Genomic DNA, 25,747 nt, shown 5'->3' with positions numbered 1-25,747 from the left:
AAACAGAATCCAACAACATATAAAAAGGATCATACATCATGATCAAGGGGGCTTTATCTCAGGGATGCAAGGATTTTTCAATATATGCAAATCAATCAATGTGATACACCATATTAACAAACTGAAAGATAAAAGTCATATGATCTACTCAATAGATGCAGAAAAAGCTTTTGACAAATTCAATACACATTTATGATTAAAAAAAAAAACTCTCCAGAAAATAGGCATAAAAAAATCTCAACATAATAAAGGCCATATGTGACAAACCCACAGCAAACATTATTCTCAATGGTGAAAAACTGAAAGCATTTCCTCTAAGATCAGGAACAAGACAAGGATGTCCACTCTCACTGCTATTATTCAGCATAGTTTTGGAAATCCTAGCTACAGCAATCAGAGAATAAAAAGAAATAAAAAGAATCTTGACTGGAAAACAAAAAGTAAAACCCTATTTGCAGATGGCATGGTACTATACATAAAAAACCCTAAAGATGCCACCAGAAAATTACTAGAGCTAATCAATGTATATGGCAAAGTCACAGGATATAAAATTAATAACATAAATATCTTGCATTCTTATACACTAACAATGAAAAGTCAGAAAGAGAAATTATCCCATTCACCATGGCAACAAAAAGAATAAAACATCCAGGAATAAACATACCTAAAGAGACAAAAGACCTGTATGCAGAAAACTATAAGACACTGATGAAAGAAATCAAAGATGACACAAATAGATGGAGAGAGACCATGTTCCTGGATTGGAAGAATCAGTATTGTGAAAATGTCTATACTACCCTACCGAATCTACAGATTCAATGCAATTTCAATCTCTATCAAACTACCAATGGTATTTTCCTAGAACTGGAACAAAAAATTTCACAATTTGTATGGAAACACAAAAGACCCTGAATAGCCAAAGCAATCTTGCAAAACAAGAATGGAGCTGGAGGAATCAACCTGACTTCAGACTATACTACAAAGCTACAGTCATCAAGACACTGGCACAAAACAGAAATACAGACCAATGGGACACTGGCACAAAAACAGATATACAGACCAATGGAACAAAATTGAAAGCCCAGAGATAAACCCACGCACTTATGGGCACCTTATCTTTGACAAAGGACGCAAGAATATACAATGGAGAAAAGATAGTCTCTCCGATAAGTGGTGCTGGGAAAACTAGACAGCTACATGCAAAAGAATGAAATTAGAACACTTTCCAACACCATACACAAACATAAACTCAAAATGGATTAAAGACCTAATATAAGGCCAGAAATTGTAAAACTCTTAGGGGAAAACATAGGCAGAACACTCTTTGACATAAATCACAGCAAGATCCTCTATAACTCACCTCCTAGAGTAATGGAAACAAAACCAAAAATAAACAAACAGGGTCTAATTTAACTGAAAAGCCTTTGCACAGCAAAGGGAACTATAAACAAGATGAAAAGACAACCCTCACAATGGGAGAAAATAGTAGCAAATGAAACAACTGATGATTAATCTTCAAAATATACAAGCAACTCATTCAGTTCAATACCAGGAAAACAAACAATACAATCAAAAAGTGGGCAGAAGACCTAAACAGACATTTCTCCTAAGAAGAAATACAGATGGTGATTAACTCAGGAAACAATGCTCAACATTGCTCATTATTAGAGATACGCAAATCAAAACTACAATGAGGAGGTATCACTTCACATGGGCTGGAATGGTAATCGTCAAAAAAATCTATAAACAGTAAGTGCTGGAGAGGGTGTGGAGAAAAGGGAACTCTCTTACATTGTTAGTAGAAATGCAAATTGATATAGCCACTATGGAGAACATTATGGAAATTCCTTAAAAAATGAGGAATAAAACTACCATATGACCCAACAATCCCACTACTGGACATACACCTTGAGGAAGTCATAATTAAAAAAGACACACACACCCCAATGTTCATCACACCACTATTTACAACAGGTACGACGTGGGAGCAACCTGGATGTCCACTAACAGATGAATGGATAAAGAAGCTGTGGTGCATATACACAATGGAATATTACTTAGCCATAAAAAGGAACACATTTGACTCAGTTCTACCACGGCAGATGAATCTAGAGCCCATTATACAGTGTGAAGTAAGTTCAGACAGAGACAAATATTGTATATTAATGCACATATATGGAATTTAGAAAGATGGTACTGATGAGCCTAACTGCAGGGCAGCAGTGGAGATGCAGACACTGAGAACAGACTTGTGGACACAGTAGGGGAAGGAGAGGGTGAGGCGAATTGAGAGGGTAGCATTGAAACTCATACACGACCATAGGTAAAATTAAGTAGCCAGTGGAAATTTACTGTATGATGCAGGTAGCTCAAATCTGACGCTCTGTGATAACCTACAGGGGTGGGATGGGGTGGGAGGTGGGAGTGAGGTTCAAGAGGGAGGGAACATATGTATACCTATGGCTGATTCATGATATATAGTAGAAACCAACACAATACTATAAAGCAATTATCCTCCAATTAAACATAAATAAATTAAAAAATTAAAAATTTTAATGGTATTTATGGGCATTTATTGAGAACCTGCTGTGTTCCAGGTACTGTTCTAATCATGGGAACTATAAAGAAAAATGCGAAGCTGCTTGTTCCCAATAAAATCATTATTGGCATAAAGTACTACTTGAATTATATTGAAAATATTCCTACCAAATAAAGAAAATGAGAAAAGAAAAAGAAAAAAGAAAAGAAGATTGCCTGGTCTTGACTTCCAACAAAGAGAGATAGCAAAAGAAGAGTTTCTACTCTAAACCTAAATTTGAATAAGGCTGAGGAATTAGTTGGTAAAATGGGGAAGTGGTAGAAATTTCAGGAAAAGGCAACCATGTTTTCCTAGAGTCTGGGTAGTCAAATTTATATCATACATAGGCTTTAACCAAAATCATAGGATCATATATTTTAAAAACAAATTGAAATATACTTTTCTCCGAAAAGAAACAGAATGCACAAAGTCTACTGGTAAATATAGGCATCCAGAAAGGCCTCATTGCAGGAGCAACATCTGAGCTGAGTCCTTCAGAATGAGGTAGAATTTGAATAGATGGAGATAGGAGAAGGGACATCACGAAAAAAAGTTCAATGGTGGGGTGATTTTAAGTTTGTATATTAATTTGGTTGGACTGTATGATACAGGAAGGAGAATAATGGGAGGCAAGGATGGAGTTTGAATACCTAGCTAAGGAATATAGACTTTAAAATATGATTAATAGTAAGCCACAAAATAGTTTTAAGCTGAAGAGTGGCAGGATCAGTGTTGTGTTTCAAGAAGATTAACCTGGCAGCAGTATGGAAAGTGGATTGGGAAGGGGAAACACTAAAAGCATTGAGCCGAGTTAAGCGATTACTGTAATATTAAAGGAAAGAGGGGAAGGGGACTTGGCCTAAGATAATGAGAATAAGATAGAGAGGAAAAAATACATACAATAGATGTTATGGTGTTAGAGCAGGCAAGACATAAGTAATCAGGTGACATTAGGGGAATGCTTCACGAAGATAAAACTGACCTAAAGAACAGAGCAAATTAGAAGAGTGACTGGACATAGGGAAGCGAATTAGGAGTTTATTGAAGAAGTCTTAGTGAGAACAAGCGGTGGGAAGGGGAGGGGAAGAACAGTTACAACTCATGAGAAAACATTTGATATGACTTAGGAATGAAATGGGTGTAAATGGTGAGAAGGCTGAAAGTGACTGAGGTTTCAAGCCTGGGTGAGTAGACAGTGGTGGAGCTGCTATTAACAGAAAGACAGAAGTTAGAATGAGAAGTTAGCTGGAGGGGAAACAACAAAGTGAGAAACAGAAGTAAAAAAAAAAAAAAAAAGTCAAAAGATTTACATGGGGAGCCGATGACATCAGATTTTGAAAGAACATATGAAAGAGGTGTGAGAAAGAATTAAACCAAGGATGGGCTTAAAGAAGTGCTGAGAACTTGTAAAAATAGGACCAGGAAGGTTAAAACTCTAAATAAGTCTTGTCACGTAGTAGGGACTCCAAAAATATTTAGTGTTGAATGAATGAACAGAAGCTTGTGAATTTTTCCCTCCATAACACACTGCCTTTCAGGCTTTTTGCTGCTTGGAGATGCCATGTGAGAAGCAAGAAGAGAGAGCCATCCAAACACTATTTTGCTTCTTTCCTTTCTAGAAAAGGAGAGTGGTCTTTGATCTGATGGAGTGGAGCACAAGAAGCACAACATGGGTAAAGAACTAAGTACTTACTACCAGTTTAAGTGAATTCAAGTCTGGTGAAGCACAGAGGCATGGGGTGTTAACTGAAGGGAGAAGGATTAGCTTTCGGGTTGTAGTCTGAGTTTATCTGGCTACACTGGTAGCAGAAACTTAGCCAAGGAGTTAAAAGTATGACATATATTTTTAAAAAGTACGTAGTCAGCAGAACTACATTCAAATTCTGACTAGATCACTTCAGTAGCTGTGTGACCTCTGGTAAGTCACTTGATCTCTTCAGTCTTCCTTATCTGTAAAAATAGGGATAGCAATCTATCTCATGGAATTACTGCGAGGATTAAATGAGTTAAGATATGTAAAGCACTTGGTTAAGTGACTAGCTCTTATTATAATAAGTGCTACCAAAAACGGGTATCTGCTAGATTTGGATCAACTACATACTTGGGAGTTCCCATGAGAGGGGAGTGATAAAGAAGAGGTCTCTCTGGCCTCTACAATTATACCTGGCACACAGTGCTCAATATGCACGCTTAGTTGCTCAGTCCTGTCTGACTCTTTGCAGCCTCAAGGACTGTAGCCTGCCAGGCGCCTCTGTCTGTGGGATTCTCCAGGCAAGAATACTGGAGTGGGTTGCCATTTCCTACTCTAGGGCATCTTCTCAACCCAGTGACCAAGCCCGAGTCTTCTATGTCTTCTGTATTGGATGGCGGATTCTTTACCACTGAACCACCTGGGAAGCACTCAATAAATATTTGTTGAATGAATAAATATGGATTCTCACACCCCAAGTTCAGAGGCAGAGAGACTCTAATCTCATGTAATGTAACCCAGGATGGAAAAGAATAGTCTTTCCCATCCTTACTATAAACTATTATTGCTACATAATACCTCATTGCTTGGGTGAATTGTTCCTCTAACCTTTCCTCTATTTCAATTTAACCATTCCTCTATTTAGGACATTAAAGTTGTTTCCAGTTTTTTACCATTGTAAATAACACTGAGATAAACATGACCATACGTATATCTTTTCTCTCTTTTCTCATTGTTTTCTTGGGCTATATTCCTGGTAGAGGAATTAAAGTGTTGAGGGTTACCACTTTTCAGAAAATTTATACTCCCTCTATCAGTGTATTAAAATGCAAATGTCTGTTTAAGATATCATGTTCAAAAGAATGTATTGAAGCCCCTTGAGAGAAATTTCTCCCCAGGAGATCTCCAAGATCCTGAGGAATCAGGTAGAGTATAGTAAACTGAGCGGTTGGGCTTTAACAGTCAGGAGGTATCTGTTGCCTCCGCTCTGCAAAGATAGGAGATGAGTGTTCGTCAGATAGGAAACAGGAACTCAGTGGGTGGACCTAAAAGGGAGTGTGGGCTTTGAAACAGGAAAAAAGTAGTCTGCTTCTGATAGTGAAAGAGACACATTATTGTGTTGTCTTGATCACCCATATCCTACTGGGTCAAACTGTCATTCTGTAGCCACCAAGCAGTTACAACCCTGGACTGTATTTGCAGTTTTTTCATTTTGCTTTCTCAGTGTTGTGTTTACTGTTCCATGTGGATCATCTTTTTAGATTTTTCATTTCAGGAAATGGTAGACCAGAAACCAGGCAGTTATTTGATACTTTCCTCTTCCTCTCTCCCTATATCCAATCCTTCACAAGTTCTCTTTCTCTAAGATACTGCTTTAATTGGTTTACTTTTCTCATTTTTGACTTCAATATCCAATTCCAAGCCAAAATCGTCTCTTGCCTAGACTACTTCAGTGCCTTCCTACCTCATTTTCTTGTTTTCATTTTTGCTTCAGAAAGTTCATTTCTAAATTTTGGCACAATTAATCATTTAAACATTTAAATAGATGATGTCATTTCTAATGATTTCTTCCTGTACATAAAGTCCCACGTCCTCAGTTTGGGCTAGAAATTCTGGTATGATTTTACCCTGCTCACTTTTAGCTCCTTACCTTTTGGCTCTCTCTATTCTTGCTCATTTTGTTTCAGTCACAATGATCATTCCACTGTTGATTGGAAGATCAGCTCTTTCTGGCCTTTGGGTCTTTGCACATGCATTTCTCTGCACCTGGAATGCCACCCTTCACCTAGCTAATTCCTTCATCTGGCAGGTCTCAGTCTTCCTGCCACCCTTCACCTAGCTAATTCCTGCCACCCTTCACCTAGCTAATTCCTTCATCTGGCAGGTCTCAGTTTAATCGTCACTTTCATAGAAAGGCTGTATTATAGCAAGCCCTTGTTTTCCTTCATAAACTTCTCACAATTTTGAGACCACAGATGATGTCTACCATAATAGACTGAATATCTGGGACTTAGCACAATTTCTAGCATAGACTATGTGTTCTTCATTGAAATAAAACATAATATCCAGCATAGTGATAGGAAGAAAATAGGATTTAAGATATAGTTACTTAAGGACAATTCCCTGTTGCCATTAAAATGTAAAATCAGGGATTTTCAAGTTTAGTATCATATAACTGAATTCAGGAATTATTCTCTATAGCATGAAACCAACAGAGGCAAGTCATACTTAATCCATATTTCAAAGTATGTCCAGTTTTTCTCTGTCCTCTGACTGGGACAGATTTGGGATCAGGGCAGGATTAAATTAGCTGCTTCCCTATGGTGGGTACTTTAACACTCTTCATCACCTGGTGACGTGGGTACTCACCAGTAGGCTGTGACACAAAGCATGGAAATGCTGCTGATTTGTTTCCAGCTCATCCCATTCCAGCCGCCAACAGCTTGTGGGTCTGAGGATGAAGGGGAGTCCATATGTCAATGATTCGCAGACCCCACTGGATTTTAGAGCCCTGGGAAGAGACAATGGAAGTGTGAGGCTCCTTAGTGGTATCCAGAACCTTGACCCAGATCCACTTAAATTTAGCTTAAGTCTAAGACTGTATTGTGAAATCCTTTAGGTTAGGGCCTGTGAATTATTCACCTTAGGATGTACCTATCAGGGTATATGGCACACAGCAGAGTCTCAAAGTCTGTGAATTAATGAACACAGCACCTATTCTGAGACCTCAAGACTCTGATGGGTATTTCCTCTCCTGAGCTTACTCTGTCCCATTCATTCCTGCTGCAGCAACCACATTACACAACAGTATGCTAACGATCTGCATCCCAGACCTGGTTCTTCTGTGGCAAGATGCTGATGGAAGACACAGTTAAGAAGAGATTGCGTTTAAGCAGTTTCCCCAGCAGCATCCATGGTCCCAAGTCCATAGACAAGCTTACTCAGATACCTGTACAGGGGCACTGTGATACAACTAGGAAGCAGTAAAAGTGGTCTTTGCCATCATTCCTAATTCAGCTCTGGAACTGATTCTCTTGGAAACAAGAATTCTAGTACTTAAAGAAATAGAAAGGTGAGGTAGATTCTAGGTGCCACTCATTCCTTGATCAGATCTCTTTCCTGATGTCTAAACATAGTAGGTGTTCAATAAACATGTGCTGAATAGATAAACATTGTTCTGTTTCTTTTTTTCCTCTGCATTCTCAGAGACTTTCTGGATTTTCAGTCTTCATTCAGACTTTAGAATATTCTACTAAGATATATCTTTCACTGTCTCCTCATTCATCTCCACATATTGAGCAGTCTGACCTTGAAATTTCATGCCCACACCTGTAGTTGCTACTCTGGAATTGACCCCCTGCTGCCTGACACTTGGGGATGCCCTTGCCCTCCCTCTATCTTAGTCTTCCTAGCTGGAACCAATAAGAATAAATATTTGCATGGATTAGGGAGGTTCTCTTGAACCATACTTGATCACCCGGAGCTTGTAACAAGAGGCTGATGACTGGGAAACCATCTGGTAGAGGGTGCTGAAGTCTCCTTTGGGGTCATCCATCCTCAAGGAGCCATCAGCTGTTCCAGGGAGTAGGGATGGGCTGAGAAGTCGTTCTTGGAGATCACATTTCAGGCACACTACAATAAAAACGGCATTTGGGGAGGGATTGTTTGTCACAAGTTACCTCAGGCTATATAATTAAGAGAGATCATCTGCCACCCATTCCGTGTCCACCAGGCAAGTAAGGGTTGGGAGGCAGGGAAGCGGACAGAGGAGCAGGTCTGAAATAATATTGCTCTACATAACAGGTAATTTTATTTTCTGGGTGTGACATGATTTTTTTTCTTGTTTTACTTCTGGGCTGGCTGAGCAGTTTCCTCATAGTGAGAGATCTGGCTTGTGTTTGAGTCCGAGAGGAATGTGTGTCCGCTGTGGAGGAGGCAGTTAACACTGCAATATGCAGGGCCTTTTGGCAATCATAGAAGGAAATTTTGCCCCTCCTGCTTCCCTGTGGCTAAGCTTTGGCAAGACTGCAGGTCAGATGAAGGAAGAGCAGGAAAGCAGAAGTCAGGCAGTCAGCTGACAGCTACTGCTTCTCTGTGAGCTCTTCCAGGACATTCGAGGGAGGGGGAGGACTAAGTTCCTGAAATGGTTTATTTTATAATTCCCCAAGTGAATAGAACCTTTTGGACCTTGCAACATCACTGCGGCAACATACAACAGTTCTGAGGGTGTTTGAAGTATGTGTGGAGGTTTTTATGCTTCCATAAGCTTCTTCTCCAGCAGGCGTGTTCACATGTCACAGTGTACAATGTTCTGTTGCTCTAGATTTGAATCCTTGATATTAAGAAGGTTTTAAATGAAATATATATTGGGTTTAAGTATTGTTAACAAATTATGAATATATGAGTGTTCTGTACTTGTGAGAAGGTTAGCTGTTAATGTCAGTGATTTGTGAAATGACTGAAGTACCTGCAACATGAGGTAAAAACAAAAGTAGAAATAATGTAGAAAAAAATAGATCTAGCTGGGCCTGGCATCCAGACCTGGATATCACTCTGGATGAGAGAGCTCTTTGCCAGGTGTGTCCCAGAGCCCAGGAAGTCATTAGGAGGGACTCTGCCTAGGACTCCTGCTACTGCGAAGTCGCTTCAGTCGTGTCCGACCCTGTGCGACCCCATAGACGGCAGACCACCAGGCTCCCCCGTCCCTAGGATGCTCCAGGCAAGAACACTGGAGTGGGTTGCCATTTCCTCCTCTAATGCATGAAAATAAAAAGTGAAAGTGAAGTTGCTCAGTCGTCTCCAACTCTTAGCGACCCCATGGACTGCAGCCCACCAGGCTCCTCTGTCGATGGGATTTTCTAGGCCAGAGTACTGGAGTGGGATGCCACTGCCTGCTCTGGCCTAGGATTCCAGCTTCCCCTTACTTCCTCTGTGCCTGACTGCTTCATTGTTGGGTCCTTGGGCTTTAGGATTAGACAGCTGTGCGCATCTGGCTGAGGTTCTTGACTCTGGCTGCAATAAGAATCACCTAGTGAACTTGTCAGTTACGGATGTCTGGCACCTACCTCACACCAGCAAAACTGGTATCTCTGGGGCTGGAGCTGATATTGGTATTTTTAAAAGTTCCTCATTTGATTCTTACTGTAGCCAAGGATGAGAACTACTGGAACTGTAGTCTCAGCAATGTTCCAAAGCTGGGAAAGATATTTTAGCAGGGTTTGAGTCTAGAACCAGGTATGCTTCTCATCACTCAGACCCAGGTGCAGAGACAGCAGAGACCAAAATGAGAAAAGAAGTTCATTCAGGGCAGACTATGCTCTGTCAGGAAGAGGCCTCTGAGGAAGCATCTAGGGAGAGGGTGAAGGACCCTAGGTGGCTGCAGAAGCAGGTAGTGTTGGGTGGAGAACCTTGTAAGCAGAAGTCAGAATGAACATCTGAGGAGCAGTCCTCAAAAGATTATATATTAGGAGAGCTCAGGGTTTCAATTAGCTTTTTTTCCCTTAGGGAAACACATTTCTAGAAATTCACATAAAGAGCAATGCATCAGTTTTGTGAACAATGGATAACTATAATATGGTCTTTATTGTGCTTGTTTAAACTCTCATGTGGGTCATACCCACCCCAGGAGAGGCCTACCTTCTTTGGACCTCATTCCAACTTGTGCCTAAGCATCTGGATTCCAGCGAAGATGTTTTCAGCAGTTCTACCACCATCCTAGATCTAAGTTCTACCACCCACCCTGAAGACCTGTGGATTTCCAAAAAATAACTGCAGATGGAGATACATTCTGGGTCTGACCCTGGTGTTGAAAGCCATGGGAAAAGAGAGGGCAAAGCAGAGCATTCTCAGTATTACCATGGGCAAATGCCATGTAGCAGCAGAAGAAAGGCTGGCTGCAGGAGATCCTGGCTCTGGATGGCCCTAGCCCTCCTATTGAGAGAAGTGCCCAGCAGGATGCAGGTTGCTTGGTAAGTAAGGGCCCAGGCTCTGGAGGTGACAGACCAGGGTTTGATGAATATCCTCTGGGCTGAGAGTAATCAAACGTATAAAATATAGATTTCTAATCCTAAGGGTTAAGAATGGGATTTGGAGTTGCTTGGCTTCAGATTTTGGCTTGGCTATTTATTTTCTGTGCAGCCCTGGGGGAAATATTTAATTCCTTTGAGTGTCAGTTTTCTCATCTGTAAACAGGGATAATATTATATTTATTGATTTTAAGACACACTTTTTTTCACTTACTATATGTAAGGCAATGGCACTCCATTCCAGTACTCTCGCCTGGAAAATCCATGGATGGAGGAGCCTGGTAGGCTGCAGTCCATGGGGTCGCTAAGAGTTGGACATGACTCAGTGACTTCACTTTCACTTTTCCTTTCATGCATTGGAGAAGGAAATGGCAACCCACTCCAGTGTTCTTACCTGGAGAATCCCAGGGATGGTGGAGCCTGGTGGGCTGCCGTCTATGGGGTCGCACAGAATCGGACATGACTGAAGCGACTTAGCAGTGTCTCTGTGTATGTCTTACAATCACCATGGACCAGGCAGACACTCTTAACCCTTACTTCCTATTCTAACCTAAAAGAACTCTCTCAGTAAGAATAAAATAATATTTCTAAGTGATAAAAAGCAATGTGTCACATTTAATTGGAATTGGTTTTCTTTCTTGGTGGTACATAAAATAATGGTATATCTTATAATTGACACCGTCTAGGCTTCCCTGGTAGCTCAGATGGTAAAGAATCTGCCTGCAATGCAGGACACCCAGGTTCTATCCCTGAGTTGGGAAGATCCTCTGGAGAGGAGAATGGCAACCCACTCCAGTATTCTTGCCTGGAGAATTCCATGGACAGAGGAGCCTGGTGGGCAACAGTTCATGGGATTGCAGAGTCAGACACGACTGAAGTGACCAACACTTTCACTTTTAGATTCAATGGCATGTGATAACAGTACCTGCATCATGTTGTTGTTATGGAGATGAAATAGGCTAATGCAAGGAGAGGAGTTAACACTGTTTGGGAAAAACAGATAAGAAGTGAGCAATTGGTCTTGGGCGAAGCAGGTGGAATGGAGGCCTTGGGAAGATTTTACACACACAGGAAAGACAGTAAAATCAAGCGAAGTTGTTAAAGGCATCCCAGGCCCTAGACTGAAATGGGGGAAAAGGGGAGATATATTAAGAACCCAATGGCTATCTCTATAAAGAAAGGACCAAGGTGTATCTTCCCCTTTGGGGACAGAAGCTGGTATCCATTTTTCTCATTAAGCGCACACTCCTAAAGCGGAAGACAATTTAGTCTTTTCCCTTTGAAGCTGTGGCTGACTATACTGATGGGTCCATTTGAAGGCCCTGCCACCCAGGTCTTAGAACCACCTTCAAAGGGGATGGAGACTAGAAATGGCTTTATCCCTACAATCTAGTGGGACCTGGATTAGCTATCACTGCCAACTGGAACAGTATCCAGGACCTTGCCGGCATGCCTACAACACTGGATTGACCTCTTGGTTTCCACAATTGCCAGAACGTACTTTGTTAGCATTGTCTAGGGCCACTAGTTGAACACCCTGGGGCTTGTTCTGTAGTTGCTTTAGTTCCTCTCAATTTGGTGTCTTCCTATTGAGAAGATCTCTATTTAATCATTTAGTTTTGGTTCTTTTCCTCTCCTTACAGGCCCTATTCATGTTATTGAGGTACCAGCTTACCTGAAATTATGTCAATAATATCTTCCACATCAAAAATGAAAACTGGAGAAAACATATGATTCATTGTTCTCTCATGTAGTGTAGCTGATGCCCTATTATTGAGGTGTTTAAGTCTCTACACTGAAACGAACTGGCTCTTGCTGTCTGGGTTTAATCAGGTTCAGTTTCCTAATTGAAAATTAGAAGTTTAGAAATTCTCATGCTGACATTGGACAGCCTCATCCTCTCCTCCTCCAGTCCCTAAACCTCAACTACTCTGTATTCTGATGAATTTCCAATCCTAATTCTAGACTAGGATAATCATTGTCTGTGTAATATATCTTTTAGGGAGAGTGTACTTGAATCATCTCTGGTTCTGGAAATGTTGCTGATACTCCGTGAAGGAAGAAGGAGGTGAACATGTTCTTGATCTGTTCCGCTGTTATGCAGCCAGGCTTTGAAGAAAATCTCCATGCTGACAATATCACTATCTATAGTCTGAAGATCAATGTCAGTTGCCAGGATAGAACTCTCTGCGGTAGAAAGGGAAACAGTAGTTACAGTGTTTAAATCTTTAGTTACAAATTTTGAAAAATATAAAATATTAAAAGCACCCATTTTTGAACCTATCAATTCTACCTCTAGATATCTAGCCTAGAAACATTCTTGAATAGTACCCAAAGAGACATATGCAAAGATGTTTAGCACAGCATTGTTGCAAAAGCAAATAATCAAAGCCCCAAACAGAAAGCAATTCAAATGTCCATCAATAGGGAAATATTTAAATAAATTATGGCATAGACTATGGAGTACTATGCAGCTGTTAACAAAGTTAAATGTACTGACATGGAAAGCTAGGAGATAGTGCATAAACAAAGTTCTAGAACAGAGTATAGTGTGACTCATTTATATAAAAATAAAACTGTTAGCCTAAGTGCATACATATGTATGGAAATGCCTTTTACAGAGCTCTGGAAGTCTACTATTAGATTATTAATAGTGGATAGGAGTAGAAATGGGGCAGAATTCTGAGATACATTCACTTTTTATTATTTATACTTCTATACAGTTGAATTTTATTGTATTTATGTATTTTCCATATTTAAAAAAATTTTAGAATACAAAAATAGCCAAAAATAATATAGCAATTCAAGTTCAGTTCAGTTCAATTCAGTCACTCAGTCATGTGTGACTCTTTGTGACCCCATGGACTGCAGCACACTGGGTGTCCCTGTCCATCACCAATTCCTGGAGCTTGCTCAAACTCATGTCCATCGCATCAGTGATGCCATCCAACTGTCTCATCCTCTGTCATTCCCTTCTCTTCCTGCCTTCAATCTTCCCCAGCATCAAGGTCTTTTCCAGTGAGTCAGTTCTTCGCAATCAGGTGGCCAAAGTATTGGAGCTTCAGCTTCAGCATGAGTCATTCCAGTGAATATTCAGGACTGATCTCCTTTAGGATGGATTGGTTGGATCTCCTTGCAGTCCAAGAGACTCTTAAGAGTCTTCTCCAATACCACAGTTCAAAAGCATCAATTCTGCAGTGCTCAGCTTTCTTTATGGTCCAACTCTTATATCCACAATGCAAGTTAAATACTTAGTTAATGAGGTCTTCAATTTTATGTTATTGTTTCACAGTGAAAATGTATTCAATTATTTCCTCTGTTATAAAACATAAATTTTAAAAAGACTAAAAGAGAAAAGATGAATTATAAGCTCCACCTTCTGATACAGAATTATACAAGTTTGCCATTGGCATACTATATCTCACAAGTGTAGCAGCCAAGAAGACAGGGATGGTCTGGTGGAGTGTGATTTGATTCCCAATCTGAATGAATGGGACTAGGTAGGCGGGGTGATGAGACTTTGCTGGTCTATTTCCTTCTTTAGGCAACACTAGCTCAGGAATTGGGATCTGGATCTGGACATAAAGTTGGTCAGTAAAAGCCAAATATAAGGTGATAGAGGAAGCACAGAGAGAGGAAATGAGACAAGAGCTGGAAAGAAACCGAAGAGGAACCTGGCTTTTTTTTGCCTCACCATGAGGGACTCTCAGAAATACTTTTACAAAGGGCCTAAGAAAAGTCAGTCACTCCAATGAATTAACTTCTATGTATGACTCATGGACCCCAAGGAGAACGCCGGTTTATTTCTAGAACAACATTCCTGAGGACAAGTCTGCAGAGGTGGCAGACTCTCCACAGGGAACAAAGGGCTTCAGTCCAACGTGTTGGCACCCACACAGGGAAAGTGTGGTGAGACTTAAGTGACTTCATGTCATATTTATCGACTTTTTATGTGGCTGAAAATGGGCACCAAATGCATTTCTCTTTGACCCAGTATAGTTAAAACTTTACCACTGGTTATGCTTGCCTTCTGAGGTGGACCATATTCTGCCTATGGGATGTGAATCTCTCTAAATAAATTTGCTTTCACTTAAAAAAAAAAAAACAACTTCTGCCATCTTCTGTGAATAGTTACGAGGATTCATTAGCTAATGAACTCATTCCATCAAGCAATAATATTAATTATGTACTACACAGAAGGTGAAATACTATATAAAGATATATGATACTGTTTACCTTAATGAGTTTATAAAGCAACATTGTTCTTAACCATTTCTCCTTAAACTCTCATCTACTGCACTGTTTTCAACTACTACAGTGATAAATATGAAGTCATTGTCAAATAAATGCTCTTCATAAGTGAGGAGAAATGTTCTTTTTAATAACGGGAAACTTATTGTGTCATAGGAAAAACAAGAAGTAATTTTTCTGAGTCTGGACTTCAACTTGAGTAATAAGTAGGGAAATGACTGAACAGCTTCTCTTCAAAGAAGCAAAACAGTTATTAAAGTATAAGGAGGCAGATATAGAACTAAATAAATGAAGTAGAAAAAAGGATCTCAAAAAGTAGAGCAGATGATACTGCTTTGAGTTCAAACAACAGAATTTTGGAGAAGATAAGTGTTTCTTTTTTTCTCCCCAGTGAAATGGTAAAAGACTAGAAAATTCCTACCGTGGGTATGGGGACAGAGCAAAGTATCTCCCCATTAAGAATCTGGAAATAAGAAAAATAGGGGTTTCCTCAGATAGTTAAAAAATAAAGTCAATACAGAGTGATTGGGTCAATGAAAAACAGTCACTTTAAACAGAATGGCTTAACTGTTTATAATAGCCAGGACATGGAAACAACCTAGATGTCCATCAGCAGATGAATGGATAAGAAAGCTGTGGTACATATACACAATGGAGTATTACTCAGCCGTTAAAAAGAATACACTTGAATCAGTTCTGATGAGATGGATGAAACTGGAGCCGATTATACAGAGTGAAGTAAGCCAGAAAGAAAAACACCAATACAGTATACTAACACATATATATGGAATTTAGAAAGATGACAATGACGACCCTGTATGCAAGACAGCAAAAAAGACACAGATGTGTATAATGGACTTTTGGACTCAGAGGGAGAGGGAGAGGGTGGGATGATTTGGGAGAATGGCATTCTAACATGTATACTATCATGTAAGAATCGAATCGCCAGTCTATGTCCGACGCAGGATACAGCATGCTTGGGGCTGGTGCACGGTGATGACCCAGAGAGATGTTATGGGGAGGGAGGTGGGAGGGGGGTTCATGTTTGGGAACGCATGTACACCCATGGTGGATTCATGTCAATGTATGGCAAAACCAATACAGTATTGTAAAGTAAAATAAAGTAAAAAAAAAAAAAAAGAGAGAAAGAAAAACATGCAAAAAATAAAAAAAAAAGTAAAATTGAAACTAAAAAAAAAAATAAAAAGAATGGCTTATAGACCAAAGCAAGATTTGGCTGGAGCCTATGGATGGTATTGGCTCATCCAAAGAATGAATGGATCCATTCGAAGGAGAGAGGGTTGACCAGAAATGGAGCATAGAGAAAGGGAGGAACAGCAGTAGATGCTGGCCTTGATCAGCCAAGCATATCTCAAAGGAGAGGGCGTGCTAGCTCAGTGAGGAGTCCCAGCAGCAGGAAGGCAGGATACATTTGTCAAGTTTCTGCTCTTCTTGGTGATTATAGTGGTTATGGTCTTTCCTCTAAAATTGTCTGGCCAACAACTTTAGCCTTGAGCTTGATAAGGTGAGTCTATCTCTGAGAGGATGTTGACAAGATCAACTTTCTGACTCTGTAAAGCTGAAGAAGCAAGTCTGAAACATGGCACCTCTGTGAAGGAAAATGCCAGTCTTCCCTGCAGACACACCATCAATGTTGCTAAGTTCTTTCCAACTTCTTTTTGTTTTGTGATTGAAAGTTTGTACCTTTTACTCTCCCTCAGCTATTTCTCTGCTTTCCTTACTATACTTCCTGTTTATTCCCTATATCTACACCTCTGTTTCTGCTTAGTTATGTTTGTTCATTTGTTTTGCTGTTTAGATTCTACATATAAATGAAATCTGAAAGTATTTGTCTTTCTCATTTCACTTAGAATAATAGCTTCTAGGTCCACCCACGCTGCTGCAAATGGCAAGATTGACTTGGTTTTTTTTTTTTTTTTAACTATGGCTGAGTAATAGTCCATAAAGGATATTCCACATCTTCTTTATCCATTCATCTATTGATCTTAGGTTTCTTTCATATTTAGGCTACTGTAAATAATGCTACAATAAACATAGGGATGCATGTATCTTTTAAAATGAGTGTTTTTTCTTCAAATAAACACCCAGGAGTGGAACTGATGGATCATATGGTAGTTCCATTTTTAACTTTTTGAGGAAACTCCATATTGTTCTTCACAGTGGCTGCACCAATTTGCATTCCACTAACAGTGCATGAGAGTTCCCCTTTCTCCACATTCTTGTCAACACTTGTTATTTGTTGTCTTTTTGATAATAGCCATTCTGACAGGTGTCAAGTGATTGTGGTGTTGATTTGCATTTCTCTGATGATTAGTGATGCTGAGCATCTTTTCATGTGCCTGTCGACAGAACATGTCTTCTTTGGAAAAATGTCTTTTTAGGCTCCTTACCCATTTTTAGATTGGGTTGTTTGTTTTTTGATGTTGAGTTGTATAGTTTCTATGTATATTTTGAATATTAATCCTTTTTCGAGATATGTCATTTGCAAAAGGCAGTAGGCTGCCTTTTCATTTTGTCAATTGTTTCCTTCACGTGCAAAACCTTTTCGGCTTGCTGTAGTCCCATTTATTTTTGCTTTGCTTCCCTTGCCTGAGTAGACATATCCCCCCAAATATTGCTAAGATTGATACTGAAGAGTTCACTGCCTATGTTTTCTGATTTTATGGTTTCAGATCTTACATTTAATATTTTAACCCATTTTGAGCTTATTTTTGTATACGGTGTGAGAGTTCTTTTCAACTTAACCTATAGATTCTTCAGAGAGCCACTGAGTAGAGCTTCTTCCTTTGAAACAGTTCTCAGTAATTGCATAGAGAGTTATGCTTCAGGTTTGAGGGGACCTTCTCAGAAACAGCCATATTATCTAAGCTAAACAGTAATGTGGGAACCAGAACACTTTAGAGGGGGAACTTCTTTTCCACATTCTCTGTCACTGGTCAAGGCATTCATTTCTTTGTGCCTGAATTCTAACAGTAGCCTCTTAGCTGCCCCATCAAACTCCATTCTTTCCCCTCTGGTACTTCTTACTACCAATTAATTTTTCTAAAACATAGTTTCACCACATCCTTCCCTTGCTAAAGAGCACATGCTGCCTTTCTGCTGTCAGCTTCTTTATTCTCTTCACTCATTCTGGACCATTTGTTCCTACTACTCATTACTCCTCAGATACCCCCATATGCATGTGCTCAAGTTGCTAAGTCATGTCTGACTCTTTGTGACCCTATGGACTACAGAGCCCACCAGACTTCTTTGTCCATGTGATTTTCTAGGCAAGAAGACTGGAGTGGGTTGCCATTTCCTTCTCCAGGGCATCTTCCCGAGCCAGGGATCGAACCCATGTTTCCTGCATTGGCGGGCAGACTTTTTTTTAACCACTGAGCCACCAAGGAAGCCCTATCATACATTCCTCTTTTTTCTACTTGTTGAGAGCCTATCAACACCCCTGCCCTTCCATCCTCCGGCTTAGTAGCTTGCATAGAGCTGAAGTTCAGCAAATGCCTATTCCTCAGCTCTTATTACTTTTTCCTGTAACTCTTCTGCTTCAACTAAATTAGTCTCCTTGCCGTGCTGTTTCCTTCCTTAGTGCTTTTTAAATCTACGGCCTGCAATTTCTCCAGAATTCAACTCAGACTGACTTTTTCTAGGAAGTTATGCTTAATTATGGGCTTCCCAAGGTGGTTCTAGTGGTAAAGAACCCACCTGCCAATGCAGGAGACATAAGAGACGCGGGTTCGATCCCTGGGTTGAGATGATTCTCTGGAGAAGGAAATGGCAACCCACGCCAGTGTTCTTGCCTGGAGAATCCCATGGACAGAGGAGGCTGGCAGGCTGTGGTCCATAGTGTCTCGGAGTCGAACACAACTGAAGTGACTTGGCATGCAAGCACATGTTTAATTATATTCTCCCTATCTGACTTTAATCAGTAGCCCCTGAGTATCTGTGGGCTTAGTTTGGGGAATACTAATTATACTTGTTACTTGTTTCTCCTGAAAGGTTTTCTGATTTTTTTTTTTTTTTGCTTGTTTGTTTAATGAAAGGTGGTGGAATGTAGTAGAAAGACAAGGGTTTGAGTCGTGGCTTGAAAGTTGTTAGCTATGTTATTTTGAGCAAAGTAGGGAAAGCACAACCTATTTCATAGTTATAGGAGGCATAAGAAATGAGATGATTATCTATGAATGGCATATAGCAGGTCTAACAAATGAAATTTTCTTCCTTTTCTCTCATCAACAAAATGAGTTGCTCTTATAGGAAAAGAAGATACTTTCCTTTTTAAAAAGTATTTTGCCCCCTACTTGCTTATCTTGGTGACTTTCTCCTTGCCACCAACAAGCATAAGAACATCAACACTTGGGACTGTGTTCTTTACAAATACAACTAAATGTACTAAACCTGGGGAATGCGGAGGAGACTTCTCAGACGAAAACCAGCTCTCATACTGACTGGTGAGCAGGGTAGTCAGTGGGACCGGTCCCACTGAGGTTATGAACTAAAACTTTACTGGAGTCAACGTGTGGCTCTCAGGCTCGGCCCTGAGTTGTTTGGGTGTTCCTGACAGGAGAGGAAGGCCTGGTCTGTTGCAGTTAAGCCGTAGCCAGCATTTTCGTTCAGTTTTTAGACTTACTCTGCCACCTTGTGGCCATAAGCAGTGATATCCTTCACTGAGCTAAGGTCTTCTGGAAGACCCACAATAATGGGAAAGACTAAGAAGACCTATGAGTGCCAAAGCATTGATGCTTTTGAACTGTGGTGTTGGAGAAGACTCTTGAGAGTCCCCTGGACTGCAAGGAGATCCAACCAGGCCATCCTAAAGGAAATCAGTCCTGAATATTCATTGGAAGGACTGATGCTGAGGCTGAAACTCCAATACTTTGGCCACCTGATCTACTCATTTGAATAGACCCTGATGCTGGGAAAGATTGAAGGTGGGAGGAGAGAGGATGACAGAGGATGAGATGGTTGGATGGCATCACTGACTCAATGGACACGAATTTGAGTAAACTCCAGGAGTTGGTGATGGACAGGGAGGCCTGGCACGCTGCAGTCCATGGGATCGCAAAGAGTCGTACACGACTGAGTGACTGAACTGAACTGAAGAAAACCTAAGGGTAATAATGTAATGCCTAAAGCAATGCTTCTCAGAAGTTAACCCTAAAATAGGGTTACAAAATTGAAATGTGCTTAAAATGGGAGAATTTAATACTTTAACGCATACATACATATGTAATGGTTATATTTCTCTCATGACATAGAATGTCTAAAGAAGAGGCCCAGGAAAATTGTGCTCCTGGCCAGTCCTGCACAACCTCCCCAGTCCCACAAAGGTCTTGACCTATAGGAAAATTCTATTTCTTTCTAAATGACTATGATGTTACCTGTCCTTTGGTGTCATGGATGGGCTTCAGGGGTTTTGGGAACCCTTGAAATTGAATACAACTCAGTTTGTAAGAGCATAGGTGTATTTTGGTGGGGTGGAGGAGATGGTTAGGCCCTTAGCTTTTATTAGATTCTCAGAAGAGCTCTGTGATCCTCAAAATGTCAAGAACTACTACAGAAACTATGTAATCATGGTACCTTAGCTTCCTGGGTCAGTTTACAATCAGTGCTATCTACTCTGTGAATACAGGACAGGAGTGGCTTTAGGATGCTAACAACTAGGATAAGTAACCAGAGCAGACAGTTTCCTCAGGAATAACTGTTCAGGTTCATTCAACCACAGTTTTTAAGTCAGTAACTGCAAGGGGATAGTCTCCAACACATCACAGTGTTAGGGGCAGTCCAGCTTGTCTTTCTGAACTTATAACCTCATTTGTGGTGGTGATGATTGAACCCTGGGAAAAAGGGAAAGCCTGTTGAAAGGAGGTGGTGGGGTAGTGGGAGTTAAGGCAGTGTGTCCTCTGTAGAGAAGTGAGCATAGTACTGACCAAGTGGTGATCATCTTCTTAGGGTCCCTGTCCATAAGAGGGGTTAAAACATCAGTAGAAGTGTAATGAGATAGAGAACATTTATTTCTTGGAACTATTCTCAGGGAGAATACTATTGCCATTCATTCATTCATTCACTTATTTAATTTGTCATTCAAATGATTATTAGTACCTTCCATGAGCTAGGCACTGCTTGGGGTCAACAATGAAGAAGACAAATTCTTTGCTTTTATGGTTTACCATTCTAGTGGGAGAACAGACAATAAACACACAAAGTGGAAAACAATTACAGAAAATAATAGGTAACTTTGAAGAAAAATAAATCAGGATATTTGCGTGTGTCTGTGAATTTTTCTCTTGGTTCGCCAGGGAAGAAGCATGCTCTAAGAAGGTAACAGCTGAGCAAAGACTTGAACCAAGTGAAGGAGGGAGTCATGAAAACATCTTGGGAAAGACTGTTCCTTACAGAGGAATCAGCAAGGTCAAAGGTCTTAAAGTGAGAATAACCTTGGTATATTGGAGGACTAGCGAGAAGGCTAAAGCAGAAAAAGGGAGGAAGTGAGGACAGGCAGGTAAGCAGCCGAGGTGAAGGATGAGATCTCCCCAAAGGAACACACTCATGTAACAACAGGTAGTCACTATACCTGTTTCTAAGAAGGGTGGGTTCCATTATTGCAAGCCTTTGACTCTGCTTAGGGGAGAAGTGTGCAAGACTGGGGCAGAAGAGAACCCGTACTCCTTTCCCTTTGCTTCTTTATAGCTCTTGGCTCCTAAACAATTGTTGAATTAGTATTCTAAAGATATTTGTTTGAAAGTGTGCCAAACTGTCAGCTTGTGTGAGATACCCATGTCTCAGTCCAGGCTTCCCACACACACTTTCCTGTCCTGTGGTAGTAATGGGCAGTGGTCGAAAAATGAGAGAGGAATCTGGGAGTCCCATGAGCAGAACTCAAGCAGAGACTCCTCAGCTTGTAGTGGACATGCCTCTTTTCCAGCCCTAGTCAGTTACCCAGAGAGGTTTACAATGGAAGGTCAAGCTGGTGCAGCCTAAGGTGGGCTAAAAGAAAAAGAAGGCTCGACTGTTAACTAAAGAATGTAATACTATTGATTCACAACGGATGATTTACATTATTAGAGACAAAATAGGGACATATGGGCATCTCTAGCTCTGAGACATGTCCTAATATAATTCCAAATGTAAGATTTCAGTCCTTAGTAAGTACATGAATTAGAAAAAAGAAATGTTTCCAGAGCAAATACTTTGGCTGGGAGAGTAATCTTTTCAGAATTGCTTTCTCAGGCCTGTTTGTTCCTAAGGGTGCAGAAGCCTGTGACTGGTTGTAGGGACTTCCCAATGGGAGAAGCTGCATGGGATCCTCACACATCTGGAGCTGTGGGAGCAACACCCCGTGACAAGGAGTGGACAATATTCCCTGCCATCCAATCCTCCCCCACCCCCTCAAGCCACATGGCTTCCTAGTTCCTGACCAGGGATCAAACCTGGGCCCCCTGCAGTGGAAGCACAGAGTCCTAGTCACTGGACATCGGGGAACTCCCATCCAATCCTGCTTTGAGATGCCTGACTTGCCCTGCCCTGGCCAGCCCAAATAGAGAGGAGATCTTGTAGATGCAATAAAGAGGGTCCTGGTTATGGATGGATATCTGTACGCCTATGGAAATCAGGTGTAGCACCTTACCCAGCTCTATAGACCTAGCATTAGCACAGGGTCTGGAATACAACAGGAAGCTCAGAAAATGCTTCACTGCACAAATAATCATAGCCAATATGCTCCTAACTTCCTCATGATCTTAGCCCAGTCACCACTTCTCTCTGAGTTCAATTTCTTCATCTGTAAAGTGGATGATGATAATACCTAGGCTTAGGGTTCAGTTCAGTGCAGTCGCTCAGTCGTGTCTGACTCTTTGCGACCCCATGAATTGCAGCACGCCAGGCCTCCCTGTCCATCACCAACTCCCGGAGTTCACTCAGACTCACATCCATTGAGTCGGTGATGCCATCCAGCCATCTCATCCTCTGTCATCCCCTTCTCCTCCTGCCCCCAAGCCCTCCCAGCATCAGAGTCTTTTCCAATGAGTCAGGTCTTCGCACGAGGTGGCCACAGTATTGGAGTTTCAGCTTTAGCATCAGTCCTTCCGAAGAAATCCCAGGGCTGATCTTCAGAATGGACTGGTTGGATCCCCTTGCAGTCCAAGGGACTCTCAAGAGTCTTCTCCAACACATCAATTCTTCTTTTCTTCTCCAAAAGCATCAATTCTTCGGTGCTCTGCCTTCTTCACAGTCCAACTCTCACATCCATACATGACCACAGGAAAAACCATAGCCTTGACTAGACGGACCTTAGTCGGCAAAGTAATGTCTCTGCTTTTGAATATACTATTTAGGTTGGTCATAACTTTTCTTCCAAGGAGTAAGCGTCTTTTCATTTCATGGATGCAATCACCATCTGCAGTGATTTTGGAGCCCCCCAAAATAAAGTCTGACACTGTTTCCACTGTTTCCCCATCTATTTCCCATGAAGTGATGGGACCGGATGCCATGATCTTCGTTTTCTGAATGTTGAGTTTTAAGCCAACTTTTCCACTCTCCTCTTTCACTTTCATCAAGAGGCTTTTTAGTTCCTCTTCACTTTCTGCCATATGGGTGGGGTCATCTGCATATCTGAGGTTATTGATATTTCTCCTGGCAATCTTGATTCCAGCTTGTGTTTCTTCCAGTCCAGCATTTCTCATGATGTACTCTGCATATAAGTTAAATAAGCAGGGTGACAATATACAGCCTTGATGTACTCCTTTTCCTATTTGGAACCAGTCTGTTGTTCCATGGTCAGTTTGAACTGCTGCTTCCTGACCTGCATACAGATTTCTCAAGAGGCAGGTCAGGTGGTCTGGTATTCCCATCTCTTTCAGAATTTTCCACAGTTTCTTGTGATCCACACAGTCAAAGGCTTTGGCATAGTCAATAAAGCAGAAATAGATGTTTTTCTGGAACTCTCTTGCTTTTTCCATGATCCAGCGCATGTTGGCAATTTGATCTCTGGTTCCTCTGCCTTTTCTAAAACCAGCTTGAACATCTGGAAGTTCACGGTTCACGTATTGCTGAAGTCTGGCTTGGAGAATTACTTTACTAGCATGTGAGATGAGTGAAATTGTGTGGTAGTTTGAGCATTCTTTGGCATTGCCTTTCTTTGGAATTGGAATGAAAACTGACCTTTTCCTGTCCTGTGGCCACTGCTGAGTTTTCCAAATTTGCTGGCATATTGAGTGTAGCACTTTCACAGCATCATCTTTCAGGATTTGAAACAGCTCAACTGGAATTCCATCACCTCCACTAGCTTTGTTCCTATTAGGACGGCATTAAATCTATTGGTGTGGCCCTGATGCCAAAGCAGTAGACAAGGGATCGATCCCTGGGTTGGGAAGATCCCCTGGAGAAGGAAATGGTATGGCCCTGAGAACTCAGACCAAGGAGTTTTGCCTTCTTAATGCCCAAGCGAGCTAAGAGAAGGATCTAATCTGAGGTGAAAGTAAAAGTTGGAGGAACCAAGAAACACTGTAAGATTTACTGGGGATTTAGGTAGAGTAAGGAAATGTTTTAAAAAAAGGGACAGAAACTAAAGAAAGTCCTAAAACATACCCTAAACAACAGCAATGAAAATCTAGATAACAGTTTTGTAATCCTCTATATATGTATGCATTTTTACATTATTAGAGGTATATCTTCAGGGTACTAGATTCTTAGAAGTGAGAGTGGTGAGTCAAAAGTAAATGCGTACAAAAAAAAACCAAACGCCTAAGTAGTTTTGTTAGATACTGCCAATTATTGTTCAGTTGCTAAGTCATGCGTGTCCAGCTCTTTGTGACCCCATGGACTGCAGCATACCAGGGTTCCCTGTCCTTCGCTATCTCCCAGAGTTTGCTCAAATTAATGTCCATTGAGTCAATGATGCCACCCAACCATCTCATCCTCTGTTGCCCCCTTCTCCTCCTGCCCTAAATCCTTCCCAGCATCAGAGTTTTTTCCAATGGGTTGTACCATTGTATAGTCTACCAGCACTGAATGGAAATGTGGCGTCACCAACAGAACGTGTTGTCACACTTTTTTTGTTGTTGTTGTTGTCATACTTTTTAACTTTTGTCCATTTAAAGATGGGAAATGGTATAGTCTTAGTTTTTATTTCTCTAATTATGATCGAAGTTGAGCATATTTTTATGTGTTTAAGGATCATTAAAATTTTTTTATTAATTAAAAAATTATCTGTATATGTCTTTTGTTCATTTTTCTATAGAGTTTTTGGTCTCCCCCCCCATTTGATTTTTAAATATTCTTTATATATTGGAGATATTTGTCCTTTCCCCCTCAAGATATAAGTTACAAATACTTTCTCCTAGTTTTTCAGTTGTCTTTTAAAAATAATTAATTAATTAATTTTTCATTTTTGGCTGCACTGGGTCTCTGTTGCTTTTCACTGGCTTTCCCTAGCTGTATGGAGCAGGGGTTACTCTTTGTCTTGGAGCACAGGGTCTGTGGCGCATAGGTTTCAGTAGTTGTGTCTCAAGGGCTCAGTAGTTGTGGCTTGCGGGCTCTAGAGCGTGAGCTTAGAAGTTGTGGCGCACAGGCTGAGCTGCTCCAAGGCATGTGGAATCTTCCTAGACCAGGGACTGAACCCATGTCCCCTAGCGGATTCTTACCCATTACACCACCAGGAAAGTCCCAGTTGTCTTTTTGATTTTGTTTATGGTGATCTTTGCCATGCCGAAGATTTTAAGTTTTACATAGTGAATTTTTATGTAGCTAAATAAATTATTGTACCTGGATTTTGAGTCATAGGTAGAAAATCTTTCCCTATGCTGTGATTATAAAGAAATTCACCAGGGTTTTCTTTAGCTACTTTAAAAATATCATTCTTAACATTAATGTCCCTGGTCCATATGGAATATTTTCTACATAGCTAACCGCTTG

At 40.7% G+C, this 25,747-nt stretch overlaps 1 protein-coding gene across 1 annotated transcript in view; it reads right to left on the bottom strand.

The window, feature by feature from the left end:
* Positions 1-25,747, bottom strand: part of M1AP (meiosis 1 associated protein) — a 79,213-nt gene that overhangs the window by 14,854 nt on the left and 38,612 nt on the right. The window contains exons 5-7 of the mRNA XM_052648229.1: positions 12,587-12,760; positions 8,018-8,180; positions 6,918-7,059 (exon numbers count right to left, since the gene is read on the bottom strand). Coding sequence (XP_052504189.1) covers positions 6,918-7,059; positions 8,018-8,180; positions 12,587-12,760 — 479 coding nt within the window. The remainder of the gene's footprint in view (positions 1-6,917; positions 7,060-8,017; positions 8,181-12,586; positions 12,761-25,747) is intronic.

Source organism: Budorcas taxicolor, chromosome 11 (assembly GCF_023091745.1).
Source record: "Budorcas taxicolor isolate Tak-1 chromosome 11, Takin1.1, whole genome shotgun sequence".
NCBI lineage: Eukaryota > Metazoa > Chordata > Mammalia > Artiodactyla > Bovidae > Budorcas > Budorcas taxicolor.
The sequence above is the reverse complement of the archived record's forward strand: the minus strand, read 5'-3'. Positions and strand labels throughout refer to the sequence as shown.